Source organism: Strix uralensis, chromosome 5 (assembly GCF_047716275.1).
Source record: "Strix uralensis isolate ZFMK-TIS-50842 chromosome 5, bStrUra1, whole genome shotgun sequence".
Taxonomy (NCBI): Eukaryota; Metazoa; Chordata; class Aves; order Strigiformes; family Strigidae; genus Strix; species Strix uralensis.
In genome coordinates, this window is record NC_133976.1 from 17098540 (window position 1) to 17124831 (window position 26292).

At 36.2% G+C, this 26292-nt stretch overlaps 1 protein-coding gene across 5 annotated transcripts in view; it reads left to right on the forward strand.

Moving 5' to 3' along the window:
* Positions 1–26292, forward strand: part of CPNE8 (copine 8) — a 107127-nt gene that overhangs the window by 65429 nt on the left and 15406 nt on the right. For 2 of the 5 annotated variants that reach the window (XM_074870024.1, XM_074870027.1), the window contains 6 exons: positions 1383–1458; positions 8161–8214; positions 11122–11183; positions 20837–20883; positions 21641–21822; positions 23764–23891. In XM_074870024.1, the coding sequence (XP_074726125.1) occupies positions 1383–1458; positions 8161–8214; positions 11122–11183; positions 20837–20883; positions 21641–21822; positions 23764–23891 (549 nt within the window). Of the gene's footprint in view, positions 1–901; positions 908–1382; positions 1459–8160; positions 8215–11121; positions 11184–20836; positions 20884–21640; positions 21823–23763; positions 23892–25269; positions 25340–26292 lie in introns of those variants that run through there. The other 3 variants (XM_074870026.1, XM_074870029.1, XM_074870025.1) reach the window with 3 other exon arrangements.

Consider the following 26292-nt stretch of genomic DNA (forward strand, 5'->3'; position numbering starts at 1 on the left):
AGATTTATATTTGGGGTTTGGTGTTTTTCATTTCATTATGAATAAATCAGGAAAGAAATTTAACGTTGCTGTGAATTGTTTCCATTTTTTTCTCTTCTTGCAACATTCAGTTTTATTGAAATTTGCTTTTAATATTTATAGCTTAATTAGAAGTGTGCTATATTTCTTAAAAACAAATTTTACAAGTAACAAAGTCATAAAACTTTTACTTTCTATCCTAGTTTACCATTGGAGGGAAGGTAAAAAAGTTAGTTTCGTAGCTCACCAGATGTGGAGGTAGAGTGTAGAAGCGATACAACACCTTGTTAGGGAACAACCGTGAAAACAGAGGAAGACAGGACAGGGGGAAATGGGAGTTGGAGCAACAGTGAGGAAAGTTTAGCTGGGAAGAGTGGAGCATGGAAACGGGTCTTGTGACTGCTGGGAGTTGTGTAGCCAGCTATTAGGCTCTAACCCCTGCAGTCGCTTCCATTCCAGGTACCTGTCTGAGATATGAACCTGCAGTTCAGTTACTTCTGGCAGCCCTGTGGTTTCTGTGCCCCAGCTCCCTGACCCCAGCCGCCTTTCTCAGTGGTGCTTCATCCACTACGCTCCCTCTGGCCACCCTGCTCACAGTGGCTCCTTGCAGCCTGTCATCCCCTGGTTAAGAGTTAACAGTTTTCAAAACGCGGGTGACAGCACAGGATTGCTGTTGAATGCATTCTTGGAGCAGGGATAGAATTTATAAAGTGGAAGCTTGATAATCACTGCTTTAGTGTTAAGATCTGCTTTCCAGTGATGCCTAATACTGTAAGCTGAGTAGCCTCAGTGGATTGCTTTCTCCTCTCAGATGGGAAGACATAGCAGCTGAAATAATCTTTGGATCTTCCCCTTAGAAGTACCGTTCAACGTCACATTGCACAAATCGGTAGGGCTGGTCTTTTCTGGTTTAAGCTAATCCTTTCACACTCTTAATACGTCCCTTTCTCCAACATATTCTTGCACATAGTTCAGAGTCTGTGGTGCCAGTGGTTATCCAGTGAGAAAATGGTGATAGTCTTTGATAGCCCGCTCTCGTTTTTCAGATTCTGTAAACTTACACTGGGGTCAGATCACTAATTTACAACCTAGTCCTCATTCTGCAGCTAAGTTAAGTAGAAGCCATCAGAAAGATTTAAACTAATGCTTTTCATCTCTACATTTTTTGACTAATGGAGTGAACACACAACAGAAGGAGAAATGAAGATTTTAAAGCAAATTATATCTTTTACCATTGCTCCTTTCTTGGGTGTCAGTTCATATTGGCTGTGCTGCTCTTTTTCATAAATAGGTATAATACATGTTTAAATTGCTAAATGTTGTGCATTTGATTTGAAAAACTTTTTTTTTTTTTTTTTATACAGCCATGATTTCATTGGAGAATTCACAACAAGTTACAGAGAATTGTCGAGAGGGCAATCTCAGTTCAATGTCTATGAGGTAAGTATTGTGAGTATTTTCGCACTTTGAGGAAATAAATGAGAACACCCACTGTTTTTGTGGCAAACTGGTCAAATCTGCACAGTGCTTGTCAAACTATGGGATTATTTCACATTTCTCCTTTTATAAAGAAGAATAGAGAATCTAAAAGTGTTGCTTCATAAAAAGGTTTAAAAACAAGTAGGTATGTGTGCATGTGTATACACACTGGACTGTGACAGAGCAAGGAGAGCCCTTCGAGCAGCTGGGTTGGTATGACATAGCTTGGAGCACGTACTGGGTTGCCCCCATTTGTGAATGAACAATTTGTCATTTATTTCTCCTTTTGCCAACTGTTACATGTGTTGTATGATATTTTCTCCTTTCCAAAGTACATCTGGTGATTTCTACATCAGATTCAGAGTCACATGCCTTTGATCTTAAGTGCAGACTTTAGAATCATTAGAGTTTTGATACAGGGTTTACAAGTGACAGAAAATTTAGCTTATTTATTGGTAGGGTTTTTCGTATGGTCAGTTACTATCTTTGCTTAAAAATTTGCATTTCATTTCCAGTTTAGGATTCATACATCTGCCAGCTACTGGGATTGACAGGCAATTTTCAATTCATTTATAGAGTTTTATATTGTTAGATGACTTCTAACTGTGGTAAGACCTTACTGTGTACTGCAGTGAATGCACACTACCTCCACATTCCCTCTTCTTTCACTTCTCTTTTCTCATCAAGGCCCTGTGGCCAAAACTGTGCAGGCTTATTTATTTCACGTCTAATAAATCCCTTGTTTAAGACTTCTTTCTTAATGTAGTTGGAGACTATTGGAATTTGAAAAAAAGGTAAACTTTTTTTTCCAAGATCAAACTATATAAAAATTGAGATGCACACACTTAAAGTGTCATAAAGGGACTAATTTTTGGCATTTTTCTCTTTTTTTGAGAAGGCCCCTTTAAAAATTGTCTCAGATTTGGGCACCAAAACATTGACTGAAATAGAAGTCTAAGCATTAAGATTCCTGCATTAAAACTTCATTTTAAAATTAATATCCCAGAAGAATCTCAGTTTGGAACGAGAACTGTATCATGAAATTTCAAAATGTGTTAAATAAGCAGAGACAATAGGAGGAAAAGATTTAAAATGTATTTTGTCATTGAGAAGTGTCAATTTACAGACTCTTCCTAAGGAAATACGTTACATTCTGCAGCATTAAACTCCAGCTTAAGTTTTTATAGATTCAAGAAATTTCACTTTCAGTTTTGAGTCCCCATTATTTTTATGCATAACTTAGATCACTTCAGTTTTATCTTCAGTAGGTAGCAGTGTGTAGTACTGTAACTTCAAATACTGTGAATGTGCTCCCCAGCTAGAGGCAGTACAGGAGAGTTAGAGTTATGCTGCATCTGAGCTAGTAAGTTATGCCTAGATTATCTTAGTCTAATGATCAGTTCTGTTGCTGAAATAACATGGTTATCCTCCTTTTAGGACCAGGGGTAGGGAGTCTACCTACACTATGCTGCGTACACGTACTGGCTTGTCTACGTCTGTGGCATGTGTCTGCACTGTATTACATTGTGTACATGGAGTTGTCTTCCAGAATTCCTGTAAAAGGAATTGATTTCTTTCCCATGGTAAAACAATGTGGAGTGTTAAAGTTCCACCTTACTTCTCTCTCCCTCCCTCCTCCCCCTCCCGCCCCCTCTGTGCTCAGTTCACACACACAAAAGCCAGGAAGTATTACCCCAAATTTAGGTGATTATCCCTAATTTAGGTGATATAGGTAATAGGCAACTAAGTCTAGTTGCCTGATTGTCCTGTTTCCTTTTACCATTCCTTTTTCACCCAGCAGTAGCCTAGTACTGAGGTACACAGCAATACCTGAGCATCTAATTCAGCATTCTTGGTGCATTCTTGATGCATTTGCACAAAAATCCACATCTGTCTCGTGATACTGATGTGGTGGTGGCATTTTGGAACAGGTAGTCTGCTTAATTAGAGCATTACCATAAGGATACTCCATTGCAAGGGCCCAAGAGTAGCAATTTTCACATGGAAATAATGCATGTATTCCAGGTGCCTGTATATTTCCCTGTGTGAAAAATACATGCTGTTGCATTTTCACATACGTATGCATATGTCCAGCCATTTGTGTTAAAGCTTTTTAGCACCCTCCATCTTACACATGCTCATAGACAGTGTATGGTTTGTGCCAGATACCTTCAGTTTCTCTAAGGTGAAGTGCTGAATCTGTAGGTTTTGCTCTGTCTTCAGAGGTCTTTCATAGCCTCACTTACTGAGATTTGCAAAGAGTCTATTTTGTTTTCTTTTTAACTTCACTATTTTGTTGCCATTCTCAGTCAATTCTCATTTTTGCTGTCTTTCATTTCTGGATATGAGCATTTATACAACACAAGAAAACTACTGTTTGGGCAAGGTACAGTCTGTGCTGTATTTATTGTTCTAAGGTGTTTATATGCTGGAAATAGAAGAACCTTAAAAGAGTCCAAGTATGAAATTCATATTCAGTGCTTCAGATCATGGAGTCATGAACGCAGAGAACTGTGTTATAGGTAGACCTTTTTGGTGTGCATTTTTTTTTTTTTTACGATTTTCAGACAGTATATCTGTCTTGATAACTCTTTGACAGATCCTTTATAAAAATAAACTGATTACAAAATATGAGACCTTTTGTCTCTTTCAGAGTTTATAAATAATATTAAACACAAGAATGGTCCAGTTTTGAGGTTTTTTGTGTTTTCCTTTCTTTCACACTGAAGAGGCTATAATCTCTCTAGTGAATTTACAAGACGTTTGTATCAGTTGGGTAATGAACATAACCCAGGAAAATACAACATCTGCCGAAAGTGCATAAGAGAAAGATAGGAAAGGTGACAGTGCATCCTACTAGAAATTTCCTTCATATTGCCTTGGTTCTTGGAGCCTTGCTCTTTTGGGTTAGACCCATGCAATAGATTGCTGTCATCACACCACAGTACAAATGTCCATTCCTAGGTCTGATTACCAGTAGGATTATTCTAGATAAAAGCAGCCCTCTCTTGGAAAATGTCATCATACACAGAGCCCTCACACTCTCTAGAAGTTCTGGTAGCATAAAATGGGTCCTGTTATTGCGTCAGCAGTTTCAACCCTTGTCTTATATAATGCAGACCTAGTGCATTAGAAACTGAAAAAGAAATAAGGCACTTAGCATTTCTTTTCCCTGTTGTTTTGGAAGTCACTAGAAGTATTTCTCCTTTCTCATATTCTGGAGCTCCTTCCCAGTGTCTACCTGGGACATTGTATGTGATATTTTTCTTGGTATTTCTTTAATAACTTTATCCTTGATCTCCAGTGTTACCAGAAGCCAAGATTTTGATCTTATCCCTCTCTCCTCACTTTCCTCAGGAGAAAGTACTATCTAAGGTGCCCCAACATCAACAATGTTCATATGTGCCATCTGAAAAAATAGGAGTAGCTTTTTCCACCATATCTCCCTTTAACATAGTCTTGTTAGTGTGAGCATCTCCCCTTTTAAATTAGCAGCTAATTTGCCTTCAAATTATACTGCAGGTAATACAGGCAGTCCTGCTGTGTGATGCTTCCTGGTGACTATTTGGATTCATACGGGCTGTAGTTGCTTTTGTGATGGTTCCATGAATAGCTGACTTGAGGACTGCAGGTCTATTCCCTCTTTGTCCATTCTGGTAGAAGAGCCTATTCCTGAATTTAGACTCACATATCTGTCCAGATTGGTGAAACTCCTAACTCCTGTCTGCAGGATCTTTATTGATGCAATCTTAATCACATGATCAGAATTTATTTCAGTTCTGCTTCTCCCAAGGGTCATTCAGATGTAAGACAAATCCAGCTGATAGTCATTGTTATCCTGGTAGACAGTTTAAGTTCAAGACCTCTTATGTTCCTCAGAATAAATACTTAAGACCTTCTTTTGGGTTTTAGGTATGCTTTTTGAAGGATTTAGGTCAGCTTCTGTAGTTGCACCATGAGTTCCAGCATCATGCAGTTTGCATGCACGGTGTCTATCAGAACTGAAATGTGTTTTTTCTTCCTCTTGGAAATATATTCTTGCTACTAATGAAAAGAAAGTCTATGTGGCTATAGCCTTTTTTTTTTTTTTCTTTATGGTGTGCAGATCTTTGTTATTCCTTAAACTGTCCTTTAATTGGTCTTGGATTACTGCCATTAAACTTCAGTATTTTGTAAAATTTCGTATTACTAATATAGGTGATCACAAATATCATGGTTTAGGCAAGTACTAATGCACAGTAGAGAAGGAGAGTGCTCCAATTATGTGTTGCCCTTTTATTTTGAAGATGAGCAAAAGTGCCGCTGTGCAAAGCAGGACAAAGATAACTGAAAGCCATGGATTTATTTTCTTATTTAGATCCAAAATCAACCCCAGAGTTACTGTAATTTACAGCAGTTTCCTATGGATAGTGTCACAAAGCACATTACTGTGTGCAGTGAAAATGTCCTCTCCCGTTGTATCACTGACATGACTCCTACCCCATCAGGAATATTATGTTATAACATCTTAAGTCATTTTGCAGTTTCTTAAATATAGTGTCAATATCTTACTCCCAGCAGTAGCATACATTTCCTGAGCATCTCATGGTTGCCTCATGATTGCTATCCTCTGTACTTTGGTACTGCTTCTACTTGATCAGTCTGTGCAACATCAGAACAAGATAGACTGGACAAAATATTTAATTGTTTTGTATTTACAAACTGACCCAAGTCAGGTAGAGAAATTTGTTTGAGTGGGTGTCTCATATTTTCAGATTAGAAACATTGCAATACAAGATCTTTTCAAATGACCTTTTTTTAATAGGTAAGAGTTCATGTAGCTTCCCAAGTTACTGCAGGGGTTTAAGAGTTTCAGAGGCTAAAAAATGTTTAATTTATAAAGCTATCTGAAATTTGAGGGGAAAAAACCCCCATAAATATCATAATAATGATAGTATCTGGAATTATAGGAGAGAGATAAGCTGTCATTTAATTAATCTTTGATCCCAATTAGATGCCTTGTTTCCCATGATATTTCACTCCAAGCTCTAGTGCATTTCCTAGCAATTCATAAGAAGCCAATTGTCAAGTTACCTGAAGCAGAAGGTTCAGATAAATCTTTTTGGCATTTAATGACTGCTGGCAAGAAATATGCTGCTAACTCAGGCTCGACCACTGGATTCTGGAGAGATATGAATGAAGGGCCACAGGGCAGGTAGGCAGCCTGTTACCTCCATCTTTCTTTTCTGGGCAACTGTCAGCAGGAGTCACTTTCTGGCTAAGTTCAACAGGAATTGCTGCATTGTTTATAAACCACCATTGCACAGATTTAATCCATTGCTCACCAAGACACTGCTAATATGAGGGACAGGGGTTATTCCGTTTTTTTTACGTGTTAAAGGGCTTATCTATGTGTAAAACAGTAAAAGTTGTGAAGAATACTTACCAGATAACTGTGTGGCATGCTGGAGGGAAGGAAAGAGTCACTCTCGTTCAACCTGTTTGGGAAGACTTTGAATGTATTTCTTTCGGCCTTACATTTCACAGCTGTTCTGTGTTGTGCAAGGAATATGATCTTTAAATGTAATTTCATTTTGGTTGGGGGAAGAGAATTTTTGGAACACATGTGTTACTATTTTTCCCATTTTCAGGCAAAATTGTTTAAATATTTTATAGCAGTTAAGTGACTAAGATTTCAATTGGGAATGTTTTCATTCCTTGTCATTCATAGAACATCTGTGAGTAGTTTGGTAGAACTTGGCAGTAAGCCACAAGGATTTGAGTTTCCTAGCTATATAGGAGATAGTTGATCGACCTAATTAACAAAATAATGTTTTGCTTCCAATTCCATGTGCAATTTTGAAAAAAGCGGGAGTATATTTTAATGTGTATGTAATGAAGCTGAGTGAGACGTGCCTTTGAATGGGTAGGTATTCAGAAGGGAAACAATTTTTATTGGTGGCTATAGTGAGAAATTTTATAGGTATGGGTTCAAGACATTCAGGAAAACTGTTTAATGCTTTGTGGTCCAGTTCCATGAAGATTCTTGTGTATGGAGAGTGCGTTGAGCCTCCACAACTCCTGTACACCTGTCAGGTGGTGGTCTTTGCCATTTTCTTGAAATTACTGACTAGTTTCTATTCTGGCACAGTATGATCTGTCCCCCCAGTTGCTCTTCCTGTCAGCCGGATCCTGTCATTGCACCAAATACAGAAACTAGAACAACTCTTATGTTTCTCAGATAATACTGAGTAGAAGATGGAAACAGGTTAACTGGAATGTGAAGAGGTGCATTGTGAGATGGAGAAGTAGTGACATGGTACACTGAAACAGTCAATTCAGGAATGCAGAAAAATGCAGAATCTTGTGAAAATTCAAAGAAGTGTTTCACTGAGTACTCAGATTTAATCAACACTCTCACCTCTGTTGCCCTGGTCCCCTATTTGTCAAATGCGAATAACAGCACTGGCTTACCCAGCAGGTATCGTGAAGATAAATTCACCAGTTTTCAAATATGCATATATCTCAGCGTTGAGGTGCATAAGTAAACAGTATGCTGAATAAATTTAGAATCCACTGAAAATAGCCTACTTTCTGTATTGAAACATGCATTTACATTTCTGCACTTACCTTTACGTTAAATCATAAATCATACTGCTTTAATATTTGTATCTATGTTTCTAGGTAATAAATCCAAAGAAAAAAGGAAAAAAGAAAAAGTATGTTAATTCTGGAACAGTAAGTAAATATATTTTATGTTACTGGGTGCTTTTCTCTTGAAACAGAGTGTAGCTGACTTGCAATTTAACAGGATTAGAATAGAACTTTCTGTGAAGGCCACAACAATAAACTATTTACTGTTATACAGCATTTGTTTTCAGATTTTTTTAGTTTGAAGAGTCTGATAAAAGCTGTGTCCCAAATGTGCTGTTAAGTTGCCAATGATTTCCAAAATGAGTTATACCAAAATTTCAGTCAAATTCTTGAAATTATTAATCTTTATCTGAAACACATCTGCACTTTAAAAAGTCAATTTTCTTTTTAAATTTAACTGCTGAGCTAGCATCAGTAACAGCTAGTATGCTTATCATGGCTAAACCAAAAAGAGTTAACATTTTTTATTACCAATAGATTTTTGTAAATTTATGTTGAAAGATCTGTTAGTATAGTCTGGGATGAGAGTTTAATGTCCTTTTGTTCATATTCCATTTTCTGTTTTATGAACCATTTGCTAACAATGCAAGTAATTCCCTTCAGCACTTTCTCAGCTTCTGTGTTCTGGCATCCATGATGTTCAAAACATTGTTTACAGAAAAATGAAGATAAATGTTGAAGAAATGTATATTGGAAAACCTAATCAGATATAAGATATGTTTTTTGAAAACACATTCAGCATGTGGGTTTTTTTTTTCCACATGAACAGTTCCACTGAAGTCAGTAAGGCTACCTTCACTCTGAAATGTAGCCTTGAGGGAATGTTTCATCATTCACGCATTCTTGTATAAGTCTGTGCACCAGTAGGAAAACAAACACTTATTTTGTGCTGCTGCTTTAAATTGTAAAAAATAGGCAGAAGCAGCTTGTCCATGAAAATTTATCATACAAGGTCTGATTCATTAGATAATTTATTCTTTGTGAACATATTCCGTTTACTACAATTTAGCATGTTAAAATAAAGTTCTATTACGCTAAATTAGTGAGTCAGAAACTTATGAAAACTTTATTTTAAATCAATACTAAAACTAAGTGTACTCAGAACTGTAGCTATGAAATCTGGCTTAGTGCAAAACATATTTACATGTACAATTTTCCTGTTGATTTTGATTTTAAAGATTTTAACACCATGTTTATCTGTCTGCATCTGAAACAATGTATTTTGCTCATGTTTGGACAGACAAAATCAACTGTGTCTTACTATCCTTTGTCTCAAATTACATGGAAATTTCCAATAAACAGTTGTTACCAATTTTCTTTCATCTTTCCTACTCTGCCAGTGTTCTCTACTGTTGGTTTTGTAACTTCTTTTCTTTATCAAGTCCTTTTTGCCCCCATTTGCCCTTACTTCTTTATCCCACAGATTTCTAAATTTTCAAACCAGGCATCAAGAACATCTTTCTCACTAATAGGAAGTTTGCTTCTGGAAAACTTTAAGTAAAGTGGATATAGATCATTGACTGCTATAACACTGCTGCTTTTAAGGACTATGTACATACAGTAGTCATCTCAATTCATTATTACTTAAGGGGTCATCTGAAATTCAGACAGACAAACTGCATACTAGGCAGAAATGTTTCTGAATACATGATTAGTTTCAAACAAAGCAAAGTAGTGAAATTTAAAATTCACTCTATAAAACTTGCAACATTGGTAGTCATTGTCTATATGGAAGTAAACACTTCAGAAAGGTGTTGTCTGTTTCCATTTTTTTTCCTTTTAAAATGAGATTCACTAAAAACATTTGCTTAAACTAATTAGGAACAAGATGACCAGGTGTAATGACAGACAATCCATTAAAATGACTGTGTCCAGTGGGAAAATGCATAATAATTTCAGTCTTATATGCAAGAGTATGCTATCGATAGTCTGGTAGAACTTTGTTATGGTCTTCTGTGATCAACTAGAAGGGTAATTTGATGTTTTTAAACTTTGTAAGTCACTAAGAATCACAGAGAACCTGTGACAAAGGAAGTAGGATAGAAGACAGAATTACTGCCTGTAATCTCATTCTGGGTTCAATTTTACAACATAGGAATATTTTAAGTTTTCATATTTTGTTGCAGTTGGAGGCAAATTGAATTTTGTGACAAACTTCCATCCCCTTTTTTTCTTTGTATCATTATCAATTAATTTGCTTTGAGTAGTTACTTGAGCAGTTTTTGCTGACTCCCTGATGCACTTTTGTTGTGAGAGAGTTTATGTCACTTTATAAATAAAACAAAAATAATTTAGATTGAATTCTTTGATTCATAAATGTGCAGTATATGAAGATCTTAAATGTTGGATCTTTTCCATTGATTTTATACTTCTGTAACTCGAGTACTGGAAATGCCAGTAGTACCTTTAGACCACTGTCTGTGTTTCCAACCTATATCATTTCTGAATAAAAGCTGGGAATGAAGACATTTTTTACCTTTGCATTTTTCGTATTTTCTACTTTAGATTTTTTATATATTTCATATGTATAATTTACTGGTTTTTTGCATTCTTGTCTTGCATCAATACTCAATACCGCTTTTAATGTGAGATGAGAAATGACATAAATAATTGTAACTGAGTTCTTTAAACAATGTTGAAGTACTCATAGAATAGATACATTATCATCTAGCCTCTAATATTTGTGTGTAGATGTAGTGCACAGTGATCAGAAGACATGCATGTGGTAACCTGCCCTGGAATAGTCTTTCATCCCTTACATTTTGCTTAAAAAAAAAAAAAAAAAGCAATTGTAGTAGACTTCCAAATTTGTCTCTTGTTTTTCAAGAACTGCCTATTGAAATGGTTTCATAAATTTTTTTAATCTTTTTTCCCTAATACTGTAGGAAATTACTACTTAAGGGTAGAGCTCCAAAAACATTGTGCTTATGTCTCTACTTGTTCAGCTGGGAAATGACAATTCTTGTCTGACTCTCTTTTATTTGCTTTCAGGTAACATTGCTTTCCTTCCTAATTGAAACAGAAGTTTCATTCCTTGACTATATTAAAGGCGGGTATGTGATTGGCAACAAACTTTTTGTGTTTTCACAATCTCATTGTAATTCACTAATAATTTGTGTATGTACTTTGCATATGATGACTCTTAAGTAGTATCTGTAAAGAGCTGTATTGTTTCCTCATTTTAGAGACTGTATTACGTAAAACCTGCAGATAGTTATTGACATAAGTTACGTTATGGAACTTTACTTATAATGTTGAAATAGGTGTTGGTACTAAAACACTAGGGTTGAGTAATGACCTCTCATCAACCAGTGAAAATGGGATTAACCAAAAGGGCATTATCTATATACTGTTAAATTAGTAAAATGCTGTTTAGTTTCTTCAGAGTACACTGACCTTTGGTGTATTTAATATTGGCATTTATTTAGAACCTTTCCGCTTCAAAGGCATTTTTTCAATACTAGTTATGTAAAATTTATAACATGTTCAGTTTCTCATTTATCATCATTTTCCCAAAAGGGAAGTAGAGACAGAAGCATCAAATGACTTACCCTAGAACATGCCTGGAAATTAGATCAAATCTCAGAAATTCCTGGCTCTTAGCCTCCCTGCCAGAACACAATTCTTCTCTGAGATAAATGGAAATTATGTTATACATAGGCACGTAACATGGATTTTTGAGGCATACAGTCTGAGTATACGTTCCACAATTATTTTAGAGCATTGATTACCTGTAAAGAGACAAGTTACTTTTTTTGTGCCAGTCTTTAACCAAGCTTCAGCTGAAATAAAAAAGAAGTCTGTGTTGTGTTTTGTCAGTAGCAGTAGGGCTTTGCCTTTGTTCCAAACAGTGGTAATCCTACAGATGAGAATGTGCTTAAGGTTTATTTCTAACACATTCATCACTAAGTTCATTAAGTTAAAGTGACACTCCCAGTCATAATTGTTAGCTACAGAGAAACTGTCAGTAAGCTATCTTGACTGCCATTGCATTCAAGGTTTGGAAAACCACAACCTGATGTTGTACTCCATACTGAACTGATAACTTGTAGAGGGAATAGATCATTGTTAAGAAGTACTTCAAACTGTTGACCCTCACCCATGGGCTGCTGTGGAGTGTAATCTTTTTCTCTCTCAAGGACTAACAGCCTCTTTGATGTTTCAGTTCTCTCAAACAGTTAAATTTTAAAGTTAGAAAATCCAAATTCACTGCTGTTTGATCTTCATCCAAGAAAATAAATATTTTTGTTAAGGGTGAATTCAGGCTATTATGTATCTCAAAACACTGTGTCTTTTTGCTCATTAAGATTAAACCTGACAAGAATATTTTATGCATAGTACTTAAAAATGGGAATGCTTAATCAGTGTTTTTAGCATAGATGTAGACATATTCTCTTTAAAATTCTTATTCAATATTTTTGGAGAAATTTGTGATTTGACTTGCTCATTTGCTCAGTCTTTGGTGGCTGAACATATTTTTTCATTTGGATAGGATGCAGAGCCTCTGCAACATTTCAGATTTGATTGTTTGATATTACAATGTTGTATGGCATACACGATGGGTTATGGGTGACCTTCAGAGGCAGTTGTGTAGGCCCATCACTGAAGTGTGTAAGTAGTGGGACACATTAGTGGAGGGAAGGGACTGTGTCAGGAAGCAGCCACTCCTCCCCAGAATGGCTGGGGAGCTGGGAGCAGAGCTGGGTAGCATGGGCAGGGTCTCACCAGCCAGGGCCTGGTTGTACAGTGCATGGGCAAGGCATGCAGGGCAAGCCCAGAGATGGTGGCCAGGCTCAATTAAGAGTCCAGATCATCAGGGAAGTTTGTGGTGATGAGACAGAACAAGGTCAGGCTGGGAAGGCAAACCACAGAGCTGGGTCAGGATCAGGTCCAGTGACTGCTTGGTGGACAAGGCAGGGAGTTCAAGCCAGGAAGTCAGTCCATGGGTCAGGATCTGGGTTAATGGAGTCCATGGCCAGTCATGGGCTTGGCTGAGCTGGAGACTCGTACTCCTCTGACATAGCTCAGGCAGGGACTGAAGGCTGAGCTGAAATGGGGCTCCTGAGCCAGTGGGGGGGCTTGTGGTGGAGGGCCAAGATGAGTCTGTTTAAGGATATTAAAAGGCCTTTTAGTACACTCAGGACTCCTACACTTTGTGCCAGGATGCTTCTGGACTGCAAACTATCAAGCTCTTCTAGAATTGCTGTCCTTACCTCCAGTTCAGTTAACTGGAAACACCACTGCTGGAATACTTCTTGTCTCTGCACTCTTTGGATCCTACAGTTTCTCCTTAGAGAGTATTTAATTCAGTTGTTGACTACATTAGAATCTGTTACAGTTTAGCAAAGGTAAAACTTCCTGATATAGGTCAGGCATGCTGTCAGGGTACTACTGCATCTTTAACATGTGAAGAATATGTTGACTCTATATGCTATAAGGAATTCTATCAGCATATTTGCTTGACAAGGTATTCCTGAGACGCCTAGATTGCCATGGTTAGGAAACCAGTTATTTTTATGTTTCTGAGTCATTTCCAATGATCAGTATGGCTTCTTGTGCCTGCTTTGAATCACTGTAACAGACAGATGTGATTTCTGGATTGATTTCTGGATGTGATTTCTGTATGAACAATCATGGTCAATCTGCTGTGGAGCCCTTCTGATTTGTGTAAGTGTTCTGGTTTTAGTAGAGAATCCTAGAGTTTGAGAGAAGCAGGTTACTTTTATTAGGACTGTGGTTGCCTTTCTCAAAAACATTCCTCTTGTGGACTTTAACATAAGTAGAAAATGGCCATCCATTCATGTTTCCCAAAAGTGTGTATTGAATGAAGTATATGTATACATGAATACATGAAAAAAGTTTTACTTCTAGTCTGTTCTCTGAAGCGTGTTGTACATATATGCCACAACCGTCTTATTCCCCATTCATTCAGAATTTGTCTGTGCAAGAGTGTATATAAGGAACTGAGGAATTAAGTTTTATGCCTAAATATGGAAAGGAAAGAATATAGTGGTGGGTATGTAATCTTTTTAGGGTGGTTTATTGCATTTCTCACTGAGATGTTACAATGCAAGTTAATAAACCTAATTATCTACATTCTGTAGACAAATAATAGAAATTTTGAATACAAATAATACTTTGTTGTTCTTGTTGAAATTTTGTATATATCTTTGTAACTGCAAATCAAAGAAACTTGTCATATTAATAATTACTGCTTAAGCTTTTTTCCTCTCTTTTATATAAAAAGAGTATAATTCAATAGAATGCTCTGTGCTTTAAAGTATGAGCAGTAATACTTATCATTGAATTATTTTATATAGAGTCTTGTTTAGTGATTCACACAGTTATTTCTATGTACATGCCAGTGAAAACTGTAGAAGTACTTTTCTTTTTGCAGCCTATACAGTTTTGTAAACATGACCAGGAGGCCAAGAATCAGAGTCATTTTCTTGGCTTCTCTCTTCCTTTTTTCATCTCATGTAAAACTACATATCAGTGGCAGTCCAGCTCACAGATTTTGAAGGAAGGGGGAAGAGAAGATTTTGTCATTAATCAGTCTGTTTTCCCATCAAGTATGTCCTCCAAAATATTTTTTTTTTTAGTTCCCTGTTTTTCTTCCATTTAGTTAGGCAAGGGGAAGAAAACACTGATTCTGCAATAGGCACAATATTGTCTCTTCCATAAATGTCAGAACTTTCATTGTAATTGATTTGAGGTGTCTAGAACTAATACCGATTTAATGGCAATCTTGACAGCTTTAACTGCGACAAATTGGGATTACAGTATTGATTTTGTTTATGTTTTGAGTCTGCACCTGTTTAATTGGGATACTCCGTTATAAGTATCATCAATATGACTGTTGTCTTTTTAAAGAGCTTTGAAGAATAAAATAGAAGTTTGTCTGTAAATTTTAATTTTTTTTTTTTTACTACATAAGACTGAATTTTATAGCCGTATGGCAGGAAAGAGGTGGATGTCTCTTTTGCATCTGAATATTACATCAAGTGCTGCCATCCTAGTAGCTGGCTTCTCCTTACATCTTGATATTTAATCACGTATTTTGTCACACTGACCTTCCTACATTTAAAATAAGTACATTGTGCTAAAAAATAATGTATATTTCAAGATCAGATATCTCCTGCCACTTGCCAATTTATAACATATTCCTATCAAAACACCTCCAAATATATGAATAAGCTCAGGAATGTAAGGGATATGGCCTTGAAGAGGTATGCAATAGAAATTATCCTGGTTTACAGGAATGACTGTCAAACAGTTAGTTTATAATCTGCTCTGGTTTTGTCTCGAAGAGTTACCAGGAGCCAAAAAGCTGCAAGACTTCGTGAACAGAGAGGATATTTCTGTGCAGAAGTTTCTAACCTGTTTGACTTGTTAGCTCAGTCCCTATTCTAATAAGTTATTCTAGGCATTTATAAATCAATAAAATTTAGGAGCTGAATCCTTTTGCAACTCAAAAATATTAAGTCATCTCTTCTGTCCCAGGAAGATAATAAGAAATGCTTTACTCCCATCATGTTAAAAGCCTTCCCTTCATCCAGGTTTTTGGAAATTAACACCCACACATTGTTTGGATTCTAAGGTCATTGGGAACTGTATTGAATCATTGATGGTCAAAATGGAAATTTAGAACTCTTTTCATGACAGCTATTTTCATCCAACCAGTACACCATATAATGTAATGGCATGCATATTTGTTGTTCGGAGGAGATCTGGTGTGAGATACAGTTATGAAGCAAGGGCTGCCACAGCTATATATTTTGGAGGCTTTACCATATAGTTCTTGTGTTCTTGGAGAATAATAAGGGGTAATAAGACTATATAAGAGGAAGATCTTGTAAAGCCTTTATCAGAAAAATCTTCTTTATGTTGATACGGCATTTGGCTGAACAAGCGTCTGCAAAGGGGAAATTGTAAAATTATTGTCACTGGAGACTTAAATGCCATGGAGAGTATACAGCCTCTTGGTACTGTTAGTTACTCCATTAGCTCATTTCAGAGTTCTGCACAGTAAGTGGTCCTCAAACCTTCAACAGCTCCCCCCTGCTGACAGACCAGCTGGTTGTCACTCCGAAGCCACAGGAGGAATTCATGTTTCCTTCCAATGTACTGTTTAAAAAAACCTAATCATTACAAATGTTATCAAGCCTAGTCAAAAGCTACATTCAGGCTTAGTTTGTTCATTTATGTATATCAGTGCTGATAGAGCTGTTATTAAAATGCAATAGGTTTCACCTTGCTCTCCCAAAGAAACAAACAAAATGGCTGTTCTGTAGTAGTGAGGTGAAGATTACTGTTCCTCTTAAGATACTTTCTTCATTTCTTGTGGTAGTTAAAGGTTAAATCACCTGTCCAGGTATCAAAGAGATCATGTCTTTCTATACCAACTAAATTCTGGCAGAGTAGTAGTGATCTATCTAGCTCTGAATCCATAAGGCACATTGCTGTTCTTGGATATTCTACCTGAGTTCTCCCTTTGGACAGGACAGTCAGCAGCTCAGTCTGCCTAGCCAGGTGTCAGTGTTTTAGCGGCTTTTCACAGAATCACGGAATCATCTAGGCTGGAAAAGACCTTGAAGATCATCTAGTCCAACCATTGACCTAACACTGACAGTTCCCAACTACACCATATCCCTCAGCGCTATGTCGACCCTACTCTTAAACACCTCCAGGGATGGGGACTCCACCGCCTCCCTGGGCAGCCCATTCCAACGCCTAACTACCCGTTCTGTAAAGAAATGCTTCCTAATATCCAGTCTAAACCTTCCCTGGTGCAACTTGAGGCCATTCCCTCTTGTCCTGTCTCTTATTACTTGGTTAGAGACTCATCCCCAACTCTCTGCAACCTCCTTTCAGGTAGTTGTTTGTGCAAAGGCTCATGACCTCATGACATCACTGATGTAGTGGATGTCATGAGCTTTTAATGTAGCTCCTTGGAGAACTATACAGCTGGAAAAGCAGGGACACAGCCTTAGCCAAAGAATTTCCTTATCAGAAACAGTAAGTTTTGTTGTCTTGGTGTGTTTTAAAATTTGCATCTTTAATCAGGCACCAAAATTTCTCCCAAAGACTTCAATTTTATATGCTTTTTTTAAATTTTGAGCATCCTTATTCTGAATTAATGATTTTTCAGCTAATGTCCATTACACAAAATACAATAATCAATCTTACCAAAAAATACATTATTGTTGATGAAGGTTAATATGTTAATAACAGTAACCTAATAATGTGTACTTGTTACAACCTAAGAATTAGTATGTTGAAATAAAACATGTAGTAGAAATAAAAACAAGACAGTGGACTTTCAGATATAGTCATTACATTTAATTTGGTTCTAGAATAACATGTGTTACCATGAAAACACTTCTTAAAATATCATCCAGATTGACTTCCAAGTCATTCCATTTGGCTTTCAAAATAGTTGTATCTGATGTTTTCACAACACGTGGCTTTTAAATTATCCTTCCTAGATTAATTTTTTAGTTATGACTGGTTAATTTTTTCAGTCCTGGTGAAACAGTAGAGAAATAGCTTTGCTTAATAATCTTTCACACAAAATGCACATGTTCACAATATTACAGCTGCTTTTGAAAATATTTTCTCTGGTGGTACTAAGTTGAATTGTTTGTTTGAAAGACCCAGTTTTGTGTTCAAAAAAGGTTTAATTACATTTTGATAATTTTAACTACAAGGGTTGACCTTTATTTTGTACTGTTTTGCAATTTATTATTCTTTTCCTCAGAGAACACTGGTACCTTGTGTAACTTAAGCCTTTATGTCTCTTTTCCATGAGATCATATTCAGAGGGATGTTTCTGGTACAGTATCATAGAATCATTTAGATTGGAAAAGACCTTCAAGATCAAGTCCAACCATAAACCTAACTCTGCCAAGTCCACCACTAAACCATGTCCCTAAGCACCACATCTACACATCTCGCTACAATCTCCTTTCAGGTAGTTTGTAGAGAGTGATATGGTCTCCTCTGAGCCTCCTTGTCTCCATACGTATGTCGTATGATATATGAAACAAAATGGTCATTGAAAACATAGGGCAATCACTGTGCAGGTTTGCCCTAACAGAGTTTGTTCTAGCTTTCCTTATTTTCTGTAAGACATGAATGACATTCTCTGTTGTCATGAGTCTGTAATACAAAGTGACAGTTGCATTATGAGTGGGATCCAGTTTCCTGAAATATATAGGCATTTAATACCATTTTAGACTTCCCAAAATTTCCATTAGGAAACATAACATTAGGAACCTATATTCAGGAAACTGAAATCTAATCTATGTACAGTCATCTATAAATTGTTGAAGTCAAGTAACTGGTTTAAGTTCTTTCAAGTTTTTCAATAGCGGTATCATTGAAATGTACATACAGATGGAAACAAATTCTAGAGGTGTAGATATCTGTTTTGATCTTATTTTATATAATGATTTTTATAGTTGTCAAATTGGCAGATACTGTAACATGCATACTCTTCTACTTAGACAAAAATCATAGTCCAGACTACAGTGCATTGTAAATGAGAGAGGGAGTTTTTCTAGTTTACCAGATGGGTTTCTGTTATCTGGAGCAGTATACATTTAATACAGACACACCACTTTGAGGAATACTCCAGAAACTGATGCTGTCAGTCATTACCTGTAGTTACATGAACACTGACTTTGTTCTTTTTGCCATTACATGTGGTTTCAATAATTTTTCTTTAGTTTTGTTAGCCATTTTCCTTTCTAATCTTCCTTTACTGTGCTTTCTCTTGTTTTTGTCTTGAATTCAGAATCCGTGAAACACTATTTCTTCTTACCAATTGGATCAGAGTAGCTGATCCAGGAAATGAGTTTACAAATAAGTGTTGCTGTTCTTATGCAGAGGAAATGCTGTTTTGGGTTTTTTTTTTTTTTCTCAGTGACACATTCATCAGGACTCTGAAGGTTTTCTGTACTTGATGTACCTGATATGTAATGCTTGGAGGAGTCTTGTTTTACTCTTCAAACATTACATCACACCAAAGCCCTTAAAATTCAAGTACAGGGAGATTATAGTTCCAAAGCAGTTTTGCTTAGCAGTGCCAATAAGGACTCTGAGAATAAATGTAGAAATGGTATTGTGTTAGACTTTTTTGTTGTTGTTTTTCCTAACCTGTTCTGAGAAAGACAACTTTTCTGCACACTATAGTGATGGTGGTAGAAGACTAGTTAACACACATTTCTTAGGATCTTTATTCTTACAACTAACAGACAGTTCAGAAGAACACTGTGGTTAAGAAGCCACAGGGCCTGACATTTGGGTGCAGATCAAACAAAATCTGACTTGTCATGCCATTAAAAATTTTTTGGTGAAACTGCATAAAGCAGAATGCAGAAGTAGTGTCAGAAAATTTTTCTTATAAAACTAGGTCTCTGAACTTTTCAGAGATTGCAGCAGCTTTCACTGTCTTTTCTTTGTTGAAGTCCTTATTGAGGCCATAGTGTTTTTAGAGATATTCCAGGCTAACCATGTTCCAAGGACTACTCTTGATACTGTGGGCATTGGTAGGCCAATTTTTACCACTTTCTGAAGACAGAGTCCACCTGTAACCTGGCTTAGTTTGTGTTAGCCTTGATCAGTATAATCAAATGATTCCATGTGAATTTTTTTTCATACCTAGCTTTTCATGAAATAAATAGTATTTTCTCTGGGTGTGTCAGGCTATTTGAGCAGTGAAACCACTACTGCAAGGCCAGATGTCAGACTGTTGATGTTTAATCCAAATGTGCATGAGTTAAATCTGTTCAGTAACTTTCAAAGAGCTTTAATCTTTGCTGATTTCATCATTAAGTTCATAATAGCACACACTGAGAGGCAGAAATTTGAAGGAAAATATAAAAGACTCAATCTGAGCAAAAAGTCAATTTTCAGATTCATACAAACGCTTTTTCCTGGTAGAGCCTTACTAGCTAAGAAATTATCTCCAAAATGACAGTATTTTGTCCTGAAGGAAGTTGCAGAACAGAACTGCATTTAATTGAATTGTCACTCTGTAAAAGTCTATTAATGATTCATTTTTCTGACAATAAGTCTATGTTAACAACGGATCCATGCACAATAATGGCTTTATTTAGCTACTGCTGCAAAAACAGATCTTTATATTCCTGCCTCCAGATTTTACTTTTGTTTTCCAAGAATTACCTTGCTATGATCACTCAAAGTATTGACTATGTTCACATGAAAGAAATCCGCTGCCAAAAACTATGATATCCTGTCCAAAGATTTTATGCATAGCGTGATTTTAAACATGTTCTGATTGAAAACACAGTTTTAGTGTTAAGAAAAGGAGCAGATTAGTAAAAGCATACTTCCCTTGTTAAAATCTTCCGTGACTAGGGCTAAACTATATCCAACGAAAGATCAGTATTATTGTTGAAAATTAATTGATAATGTTTATGGATGTTAATAACCTTATTAATGATTTAGGATTTTTCATAAACAATGAAAAAAGGAAGGATGGAGTATAGTAACTGTTTTTAGTGTGTTAATAAAATAGTGTTGTGTAGCTCTTGGCTGGAACCTTATAAAAGAGTATTTTCAGTGTTTATTTGCTGTATTAGAAAGTCAGCATCCTGCAGTTTGTCCACAAACATCTCTTGTTTATTTTTCCACATAACAATAAAACTATTAATAGGATTTGTATTTCCTTTTTCTACAGAACCCAAATCAATTTCACAGTAGCTATTGATTTCACAGCCTCAAATGGTAAGAATAAAAATAAATACCTTTTGTATGTATGTGCTGTGTTCAGCTTTAAGTGTACATATGTGTGTATGTATCTATATCAGTATTCTGCTTAACTTCATTGTATTATTGATTATCTGTATCCCTGGCACCATCAGGAATCAGGATTTCTGAGCAACAGCTTAGAGGCCAATTCCTGTCCAGAAAAGCGGGGCAAACAGAACAGATGAAAATTGGAAAAGCTACATATAAAATTGAATAAGTAGGAGCAGTTTGCAAATATTTGAATACTTTCTGATTATTTCTTTGTTTGTTTCTTTATTATTGCTGGGAGAAAACTGGCTAACTTAGAAGACCCCACTGAGAGGGGCAAAAGAAAGGAGTTTCAGGTGGAGTGAGGCTGAAGTGGGGCGAAGCAGAGATAAGTTTTGATCCTCCTCCAAAGCTGCTTTCAGAATGTTATAATGCTTTTGTAAATTTCATCTTAAAAGTGTATATTATAAAATCACACAAATTTACAAGTCTCATCACAGTTTCTTGCTACCCTTTCAATGCTGAAAAAGTTTACAGCTACTACTGTTAACCTATTAAAAATGTATCCAGAACATTGCATTTTTACCAGATACAACAACCATGGTTATGTATATAGGCAATAAGTTCATTTTCTTTTCATGATCTTTTATTTTTAAATTCTGCTTTCTTAGATTTCTGTCATTTTTAAGAGAGAAAATTTTGAAGTGGTTCAGTTTTAAAGTAAATCTGATCCTTGCTTTAACAGGTAACCCTTCACAGCCTACTTCACTGCACTACATGAATCCCTATCAGCTGAATGCTTATGGCATGGCACTGAAAGCAGTAGGTGAAATAATTCAGGACTATGATAGTGATAAAATGTTCCCAGCTCTAGGTTTTGGAGCTAGACTGCCTCCAGATGGAAGAGTATCACATGAATTTGCACTGGTAAGTAAATAAATATTTATATATTGTTTCAATTTCTTTACTACAACAAAAATTTGGGAGTGTAAGTTTGCAGGCTTAAGCAATTACTGGACAAGTAAAGAACAGAGAATGTGCTAATTCTTCTGTCAAAAAGACTGTTTCAAAATTTTTCATCAGTCAAGTTACTGAGAGAAATCCAGAGTCAGTAAGTCCCTGTAGGCCAAAAAAAGTAATAAAGTAATCATCTTTAACCTTGGCTGTAGCAGCATGAAAAACAGATGCTTGAAAGACTTCAGATTGAAGCTAATCTATTTTAAGAGGCAAGTGAATCATGATCCAAGATAATCATTCATTATTATTGTTATTGTTCTCTCTCATTTTCTGGGATCTCTTTACTTTTACAGGCTGCTAGTTTAGAGACACAGAGATAACTAAATGGACTATAAGCTGAGGTGTCAAAAACAAATCTGAGACTGGTCCATGTGCCAGTTAAATTACAAACCTAAAATCTAACAGGATTTACCAGAAAGGTTGATGTGTTATAACTGATGGTTGTGATTATGTGGATGTTTATCTACTTGCTTATTTTGAGTTTTTTGTTCTTCTCTGAGTAGGATAAATTTGTCAGAAATAGAGCAAGTGTAGGTATATCAGGTGAGTTTTAATTAGATAGCAGTAAAGACATGGCAGAAGACTATGATTGTAGATGTGTATTTCTTCTGTCAGACTGTGCTAGAAAATAGTGCCACATGCCTTATCTCAAGGAAAGGTTTTCCACATGGATAGAAATTTAAAACAGGTGCAATTGCTGATATTAATTTGAATCACAGACTTTCTTTGGACTTTCATGTAGCAAGTTCAAATATATTGGTACATACAATTTTAAGGCTATTAAACCAGCAAACTTATTCCTGGCAACTTTCAGATTTAAAAGTTGTTTATAAAATTAATTCAGTTAATTCATGAGGCATTGTGGTGCTTTTACAGAGGGAAAAACAGTCTTTTTTGCTCTCTCCATGTATAAACATATATAGATGTCTCCCATTTAATGCTAAGCAGTTTTCAGCACTCTCTTCTAGAGTTCTAGACCAATTCCATGAAAAATCCCCTTTGCTTTTCTAGATTCTCAGGGAGGTATACTCTACCTCAGAATGAGATACTGACACATTAAGCCAATGAGGTGTTGGGACATGAAGGACAGTAATATGATTTGGAAGGTTTTGAAGCCTTAAGTGGATCATTTGTCTGGCCTGACAGGGTCATTTATCTGGGATTTAGTTTATATGTTAGTATTGTCATCTGTAAGTAGCTATCCTTGTTATAGAGCCATTATGGAGATAGGTAGTAAAATGCCTACCCAAAGAATTTACAGTCCCAGCCATTTCATTGGATTCCCAAAGAACAAGTTCCTTTCTTCATCTGTTTATACCAGGTCAAAAATCAGTTTTCCAACACAGAAGCGTTGTACCAAAACAATGAAGAGTTTATAGTTTACCTTATACTCACACAGTGTATGAGTATCAGGATCTGGCTACCATTACTTTTTTTTCCACATTTTTAAAATAAGAAATCATAGAGCCAGAACTGTGCTCCTAAACATGGTTCCAGTTTTACATCTGCCCTGTAATTCATACCTTAAATCCACACAGGGAAATGCCTGTTACTGTTGTATGTAAGACAGACTGTTTAATTCCACTTAAGATGGTATTTATACCTAGGAACCAGTTCCAGTGATTCAGACTGAATATAACATGAGGCTGCTAGAACCTCCTTCCCTAGGCAGTTAACACTCACAACCAGTTGTGGCACTTATATTGGGCATTTGTAGTAAACTCTCTGAATAGATCCTAGAATGCTTAGGTCTTTGCCATTTAAAAATGTACACTGGGTAGTGTTCTCTAAGCTGCATCATTTTTGCTTCATAATTACTTTTAGTGATTAATCATCTCTTATTTTCATTAGAATGGAAACCCTCAAAATCCATACTGCCATGGAATTGATGGTGTAATGGAGGCATATTACAGGAGTCTAAAATCTGTACAGCTTTATGGACCAACAAACTTTGCTCCTGTAATTAATCATGTAGCCAGGTAAGCATCACAACAGGTACTTCGCAGAAGCTTCTTATTGTCAGTACAGCTATCACATATAAAAGGTTACCTGATGCTAAACATTGAAAAAGTTATTTACAGTTGGTTTGTTTATTCAGTCTAACATGATTAACTTGTACCTTTGAGCAGGGTCAAAGACCATGTGCTGGTATTATGCAGAATTTCGTTGCTGATTAAAAATAAATAGAACTGATCCAGTTGATTCACCCTGTGTTAAAATTTTAGGAGAAATCACAGTGAAAGAAAATTTTTGTGACATCAACTCTGCCACATTCCTTTTTTGTACTTTGGAGCACAGAATTTTTGCTTCACAGAAAAGACATAAATCTATACAAAAATTTATAAAATGCAGATTTTTTAGGCATATGTAGTTCCCCTAATTTCAAAATGTCCAAAATGTCAACAAAATTTTCCAGGCCTCTCTGTGGCAACAATTCCCAGCTGGTAGTGGTACTGTTAAGGCGGTAATGCAGCAGCCATTGTTGGGGAGCCATGGTGCTGTGTTATGCAACACCTCATCTCACTTCTCAAAGTAAGACCCTTCTTGTGTTTGTAGAAGTTTCTTAAGAAGAATAATGTTGCCTTGTTTGGACAGACAAGATGTTGACTTAAAGTGTACTTCTATGTGTTGGTATAGGAAAAGTGATACGGCTCAGATAATTTAGCTGAGTAACTACCTGAACAGATTTTATTTTATTTTATTTATAGATACAGAAAAAGAACTAATGTTCATAAAACAAAGCAGTAGGGATGTATAAATCATTGTACTCTTAATGTCTTATTTATGAGCTTGCAAAATAGTTAATTGTTGTAGCAGGAAATATTTATTTACTATCTGTTCTTACTGTTGTTAGTTCTACAGCCCAATGAAAAATAATTTGCAAATTCTATGAAATTCTATGGTGCAAAGAATTTTCTGTGCACCCCAGCATGGCTAAATAGCTTGATTTCAGTTATTTGTCATTAGGATCAGTTGTTCCATCTTGAATCTTACCATACAAATGTACATGTATATTCCATTCCATTGCTTGTCTTTAGCAACTAGCTGTCTCCTTTTAATCCTTCCTTTGACAGTATCTCTCCAGTAGCAGTTTTCAGACTGTGAGGAAATATGCCAGTCTTTGACAGCTGCATTCCATATATGTGGCATTCAGTGTCTGCTTTAGCCATGTTAACTGGAAATCTAACCCATTGACTTTTCTGGCTCTTTCTTCTTCTTTAGAACTGGTCGTAACAGCTGAGCTGGCTGGTTCAGAATTTGGCAATTAACTTCAAGCTTCCTGTTCATTGCAAAAATTGGAATTCTTGATCTAGTCCATCAAAGCATTGGCATAATCTGAGTTCCTTTTCTCACCAGTTGTTTCTCAGGAATATTTGTCAACTTCTGCAGGATTACAGAAGCCTGTCACCAGCATTTTTAGTTCTTCCACTGAACTTTATCAAGTATCAAGTAACAAGTATCAAGTTGTTGCAAACTTTGGGAACTCCTTCTGGTAGCAAATCACACTACATTATAGTGGAAAAGCTAAGTATCTTCATGAGGGTTTCTACTGCATGATCATCGTTAATACAATCCATGTACCAGTCCAGTTCTCAGTAACATCATTTTTCTTCAAGGTTCAGTTTCTTGGCTATTCTGCTGACTCACAGACATGGTACTAAAAATTATGATCTAGCCTGAAGTTACTCTTTGAACCTACCTTCTGTCTCAAAGAAATTTCTTCTTCCCACATCCCTTCCACTTAAAAATATGCCTCTGATGAAATCTCTGGAAATAATGTTGGATATTACTATCCTGTTGTGATCTCGGAACTCTTCAGAAGGTCTTTAAGCAGATAATGAGTTTATTATCCTTCCCCCGGCTAGGGAGTTATCTAAACTACACCACATGCAACCTAGTGTTTTCTGTCATCTCTCTCTGCATATAAGATCTTTCTTGCAAAAGATTTCAGAATGTTTTATTCTGTAGAAAATTTGAAATAACCACATTTCTGTTCCATTTCTTCAGTGTAGGTATGTAGTCAGTATTAAGGGCTCAGAAAGGATAATGAATTTTTAATTTACTCTCTCATCATCTCTTGTCACTGCAGTCATCATTGAAAAGATTATAAGCATTGTGGAAAAATGAGGTATAAGAAGTCTCCGCATGGTAGTGAAAAGGTATTCCATAGTAGGTCTTCCTAATCTAGATATTTAACTATCAGTCCCTACTGCCAGCATGCAGATAGATGATGTTCAACAGGTTCATTGCCTGTGTGGCTTTTCTACCCATCTGTATCTTGGGGAGGGAGAGGGAGGGATGTGATGACTTTCTGTAAGTTGTAGATTCCATTTCACACACATTCCTCCAAAGTCTTGTAAATGTTGTGGTTACAGCATC